This window comes from Zea mays, chromosome 1, assembly GCF_902167145.1.
Source record: "Zea mays cultivar B73 chromosome 1, Zm-B73-REFERENCE-NAM-5.0, whole genome shotgun sequence".
Lineage (NCBI taxonomy): Eukaryota > Viridiplantae > Streptophyta > Magnoliopsida > Poales > Poaceae > Zea > Zea mays.
The window spans coordinates 111,049,297-111,055,296 of record NC_050096.1 but is presented as its reverse complement, the minus strand read 5'-3'; the positions used below and the strand labels follow the sequence as shown (position 1 = coordinate 111,055,296).

Sequence of the window (6,000 nt, the reverse complement as noted above, 5' to 3'; positions counted from 1 at the left end):
CTATATCAGATGGACTATCTGTTGTTAGATCAACTAAGTTTTAAACCAAAAGGCTATCCATTAGATCAACTGTGTTTTGAACTAAGCCCTATTCGGATAGATTGTTTGTCTAGTTTTCCAAATTCGACCAATATTTTAATTTAGAAAATTAGTAATGAATGTAATGAAGAGAAAAGTTATATAGTTAAATGGCCCCTGAACTTGACAAAGAATCTCACTTAGGCCCACAAACTTTGAAAAAAAACATTTTTAGGTTCTTGAACTTGTTAAATGGCACATCACAGTGGTCAATATGGTTCAAAAATAGACCTATGGTGCACCATTTTTACAGGTTTAGAGCATCTCCAACAATATTCCCTAAAATAATGCTCTATAAAATAAAAAGAGGCATAAACTAAACTAATTTGGGACTAAACAATATTTTTTGCTCCAACAGTAAAGCCCTTGATCAGTTGATTATACAAAAATAAGTTTTTGGCGCACAATAGTTGTGTGACTATGTGCCCGCCAAACTCTTATCCCCGGAGAATCGAAGAGCTAGAGGAACGTCGTCAAAGACTGAGCTTTTTTCTTTCCTCTCAATTATGCTCACCATGCACCACATCCGGGCTCGCCTCCGTGCATGATTGGACGTAGATTTTGCTTGCTTTGCAGCTAATAGTCTCCCTCCTCCCTAGCTAGCGAGCTACCTATGTTGCACGATGGATGGCTAGGAGAGGCTCTCGATCTGCATGCTATCGAACCACCATTGGTGAGTGAAGTGCGAAGGAAAAAAGATGACGGCGAGGCGTGGTGGCCACTTACCACATGATAGGCATGTTCCATTCCACGCTTCAGTCATGGTCGCAACCCTGCTTCATTAGTCACGCCTCTTGGAATTATTGGACGGTTTCGCTCCTTTCCTAGAACATGCCGACTACACCCCTAGAAGGCCCAACGATGCATCTTACAGCTACATCGCTGCCTTAAAGGATCGACGGAAGATGGGGTCGATACTGAGTAGTGGCGAATCCAGGATTTAAAGTTAGGGTGGTCCAATTTTATGAAAACCAAAATAAATAGATGAGTTTACATTTTAAATTCTACAACATATAAGAATCAAAGGAAATAAATAATTCAAAAAACTATATACTTTAGTAGGATGGATACGCCACTGGTACTGAGGGGAGCACGCGACAGGAGGATGAGGGTGGCATTGTGCTGGGAGAGCACAATAGGAGGGTGGTGTTGTGCGGGGAGGGTGTAATAGGAGGATAGGGGCGTGAGGACGTGCAAGGAGATCAGCGTGTAGCTCATTTCGACGGCGGGAGTCACCAGGAAGAGTATCGTGAATGTTCCACAGACACGACAAAGGGGTAGGGCTGGCCGAGAAGGTATAACATATCTAGGGCACTTCGCCCTCTACCCTATTTTTTGATGAAATTTTATAAAATAAAGCACTGCTATAGTAGTTTTTTCTAGCATACGCCCTATATTTTAATATTGGGCACCAATGAAACATTGTTGAAGATGCTCTTAAGAATGTGGTACATCACTTAACAAGTTTAAAGACAAAAAATGCATTTTCAAAATTCTTGGATCTAAGTAACATCCATTCACAAGTTCAGAGACCATTTATGCATTTAACTCAGTTATATATAGAGCAAAATAAAGTTAAATCAACAAGACTAAGAATTAAAAATCACTTAGCTTGGTTTGTGGTCATTTTATACTTTATTATAAATAAAAATACAAGGACAGTTGAGATTATTTTAGATCCCTTTCATTTACTATTTTTTAAATTAAATACTTGCTAACTAGCTAACACTTGGTCACTCAAAACCACTCTAGTTAAATAGTCATAGTTACGTATCAGTTATACCTATGCAGAGCAAACTACATCCCAGATAAGAATATAGCACCTACTATGGATCAATGCAAATTGAAGAATTATTTGCTAAGGAAAAAACAGCAAGTTCAAGAAATACAATCAAGTTCTGTAAGGCATGCATGATATGTACATTGTATTTACATTGTATGGTAACCTGTGCACAAGCACATTACAAACCCTACACTTCACATATTTGGTCTAAAAGCATCTACATCCTAATTCCACTTCGATTCTTTACCTTGCATCTCATCACGCCTGGATTCCTCCCATGACTGGCAGTGAAGATCTGGAATTGCTATCACAGATCCATCGGAGGTGTGTCCTGGTTCATTGGCATGATGTTTCAGAACGTTCACAAAGTCATGTTAAAGATAAATCTGGTTAACATAAACAATAACGCCAGAATGATTAATTCAAATATTACTCAAAAGTAATCCACACATACATAGCACGAAGTGACCTACAGTCTGTATTTTAAGGCAACATTACGGACACATGAAGATATACCAGCAAAGCAAAGCAGCAACCTCAACTGACTTTTTTTAGTACAATTTTTTTAAGCATAGGTCAACATTTCTTGTGACAAACTTCATAGCGTAAAGCTATGAGCAAGCTCAGTCCATCTGGTAGGATTGCGGATCCTACCAGGGATCTCCATTAGCCTATAAGGATGAACAACTGCGCGAGGGAGATGGGGGCGGCGGCGCTGGGGCGTCATGGCTGACCTAGGCTGCGCGGCCAAGAGAGATTGATTCCAACTCCTGGCTCCCTCAGGGAAGCCAGAATAATCTGATTCTGTTTAATTCCACAGATGACCTCTTACAAGTATTTATATCCCAGCTGATGCTTATCTGATCTAAGGATAAGAGCTATGAGATCTCTTCTAATCCTTATCCAACTAACTAGAGATAATCTCTCTTTTTTATTAGCTAATCCTTATCTAATCTATCCTAGCTGATCTCTAACTAGAGATAATCTCTCCTTTTTATTAGCTAATCCTTATCTAATCTATCCTAGCTAATCTCCTGGCCGCATGTGGCCTGTGGCCTGGCCGTGGGCCTTAGCCCTCCTAGCCACTAATGTCCCTGCGCCTGGTGTAGGGGATGCCGGTCATAACATCTCTCCCCGCCTACTGAAACATCTCGTCCTCGAGCTGAAAGTCGGGGTATGTCGATCGGAAATCCTCCAAGAGTTCCCACGTTGCATCTTCGTCCCCAAGTCTGTGCCACTTGATAAGGACCTGCCAGACATCGCATCGTTTGCGTGCGCGGAGAGCTCGTTCGGGCGTCGGCAGTATACGTCTGTCCTGGACCAGTGGCAAAGCACTCGGCGCCTCCGGGGGATCACCACGATGGGGCTTCAGCAAGCCCACACGGAAGACGTTGTGAAGGCGTGAGTCAGCCGGTAGCTGCAGTTTATAAGCCATGGAGCCGATGCGCTCCAGTACCCGGAATGGTCCCGCGTACTTAGGCCCGAGCTTCTTCTGTGCGCCGGGCTCCAGGGACTGAGTGGTGCGGTGGAGCAAACGCAGCCACACCCAGTCCCCAACAGCGAACTCCAAGGGACGATGGGTCGATGGCCGGCGTCATAGTGCTTCTTGGACAGCTCCTGAGCTTGAAGAAGGCGCTGGCGAACCTCAATCAGGATGTCGTCGCGGTTCCGTAGGAGAGTATCCGCAGCCTCCGTGCGTGCTGTGCCAGCCGAGTATGGCAGCAAGGGTGGGGGCGACCTGCCATACACCACCTCAGAAGGTGTCGTCCGAAGAGCGGTGTGGAAGGAAGTATTATAGCAATACTCTGCCCACGAAAGCCAATCCACCCATGCGCGCGGCTGGTCACCTGTAACACAGCGAAGATACATCGCAATGACCTTGTCAACCACCTCCGATTGGCCATCCGTTTGAGGGTGGAAAGTTGTACTCATGCGCAGCTTCACCCCTACCATCTTGAAGAGGTCGCGCCACACGTTGCCAGTAAACACGGGGTCACTGTCGCTGACGATGGAAGTGGGGAACTCGTGCAACCGAACAATGCCATCAAAGAAAGCTCGGGCGACCGACGATGCCGTGTATGGGTGGCCGAGCGCGATGAAATGCGCATACTTGGAGAAGCGATCGACCACCGTGAGGATAACAGACTTGCCCCCGACTTTAGGCAGCCTTTCGACGAAGTCTATGGAGATGTCGGCCCACACCTGGGACGGCACCTCGAGGGGCTGTAGCAGCCCAGCCGACGGTAAAGTCAGGGTCTTGTTGCACTGGCACATGACACAAGACCGGACCCAGTCCGCGACCAGGGACCGATCTCCCGGAATGTAGAAGTCGGCGCGGAGTCAATGCAGTGTCTTCTGAATGCCATCATGCCCGGCCGAGTGAGCTAGTAGGAGCGCTTGGCGGCGCAAGTCCCCGGAATCCGGCACGTAGATGTGCCGGCCGTGTAGTAGAAGTCCCGCGTCCTCGCACCATGGCGCGCCCAGGTCACCGGCGCGAAGGCGGCCCAACAGCTGCTGAGTGTCGGTAGCGGCTGCTGTGGCCCTGCGCACGTCCTCTAGGAAGGCGAACGACGGCCCGGATATGGCCAATACTGAGCCTGTGGCTCGAGGCGCATTGTCGTCCGCGTAATCGCGGCGGGATAGAGCGTCCACCGCGACATTGAGACGCCCCGGTCTGTACTCCACCTCGAAGTCGTCGCCGAAGAGTTTGCTGATCCACTGGTGCTGAGGAACAATCAACAAACGCTGGTCAAGCAAAAACTTTAGACTATAGTGATCGGTACGCACCAAGAAGGCGCGCCCCCATAGATACGGCCGCCAGTGTCGAACGGCCAGAACCAGCCCGATTAGCTCACGCTCGTAGGCCGCGAGCTTGAGATGACGGACTGCGAAGGGCCGACTGAAGTACACCAGGGGCCCCGCCCCCTAGTGGAGCACAGCGCCGAAGCCTGTGTCCGACGCGTCGCAGTCCACCATGAAGAGTTTGTTGAAGTCGGGCATCTGAAGGACCGGTCCCGTGGTGAGGGCCTCCTTCAGCGCCTGGAACGCCGTGGTCGCTTCGTCGTCCCACACAAACGCATCACGCCGTAGGAGGCGTGTGAGTGGGGCTGCTATGACGTCGAAGTCCTTGATGAACTTCCTGTAGTAGCCAACGAGGCCGAGGAAGTCTCGAAGGTCGCGAGCCGAGAGCGGTGTTGGCCACTCGCGCACCGCCGTAATCTTGGCGCCGTCCATGGCCACGCCCTCCGCGGAGATGATGTGGCCCAAGTAGGCCACCGAGGGTGCCCCGAAGGAGCACTTCGAGCGCTTCAGGTGGAGGCGGTGCGCCCGCAGCGCGGTGAGGACGATGGCGATGTGATGGAGGTGCGCCGCCCACGACGAGTTGTAGATCAGTATATCATCAAAAAATACCAAGACAAACCATCTCGGGTAGGGGCGCAGCACGTCGTTCATAAGCGCCTGAAACGTTGTCGGCGCATTGGAGAGGCCGAAGGGCATGACCAAGAACTCGTAGTGGCCATGGTGGGTGCGGAACGCCGTCTTGGCGATGTCGTCGGGCCACATCCGCAGCTGGTGGTACCCTAAGCGGAGGTCGAGCTTGGTGAAGTGGGCGCCATGTAGCTCGTCGACCACCGGGATCGGGAATTTGTCCTTCGACGTCTTAGCGTTCAGGGACCTTTAGTCGATGCAGAAGCGCCACGTCTTGTCCGCCTTACGAACCAGGAGCACCGGTGCGGAGAACGGGGACGTGCTGGGGCGGATGATGCCCTGTGCCAGCATCGCAGCGCACTGGCGCTCCAGTTCGTCTTTCTGGAGCTGGGGGCAGCGGTACGGGTGCACGGCTACAGGTGTCATGCCGGGCAGCAAGTGGATGCAGTGGTCGTACGATCGCGCGGGTGGAAGACCGCGCGGTTCCTCGAAGATGGCGCTGTGCTGCTGAAGTAGTTGGTCCAGCAGTGGCTGCTGCGGCTCGGCCACTACAACGGCCGTCGTCAGTGTCGTCGTACACGTCGCCTCCTTGCCCTGGACCCCGTTCCACACGATGCGGCGAGCGTCGCGCTGGAAGGCTAGCGTCATAGTCTCCAGGTTCCACGTGATGTCGCCGAGGGTGCGGAGGAAGTCGACGCCGAGGATGAAGT

General features: G+C 50.6%; 1 protein-coding gene across 4 annotated transcripts in view; it reads right to left on the bottom strand.

The window, feature by feature from the left end:
* Nucleotides 1-1,907: 1,907 nt before the first annotated feature.
* The window catches only part of LOC100273926 (CW7), a 51,685-nt gene continuing 47,592 nt past the window's right edge, over nucleotides 1,908-6,000 (bottom strand). For 3 of the 4 annotated variants that reach the window (XR_004856023.1, XR_004856024.1, XM_008669828.3), the window contains exon 12: nucleotides 1,908-2,192. Coding sequence is in view for 2 of the 4 variants with exons in the window: in XM_008669828.3 (XP_008668050.1) it covers nucleotides 2,169-2,192 (24 nt within the window). In the remaining 2 variants the exon portion in view is untranslated. The remainder of the gene's footprint in view (nucleotides 2,193-6,000) is intronic. The other variant, NM_001148318.1, reaches the window with a different exon arrangement.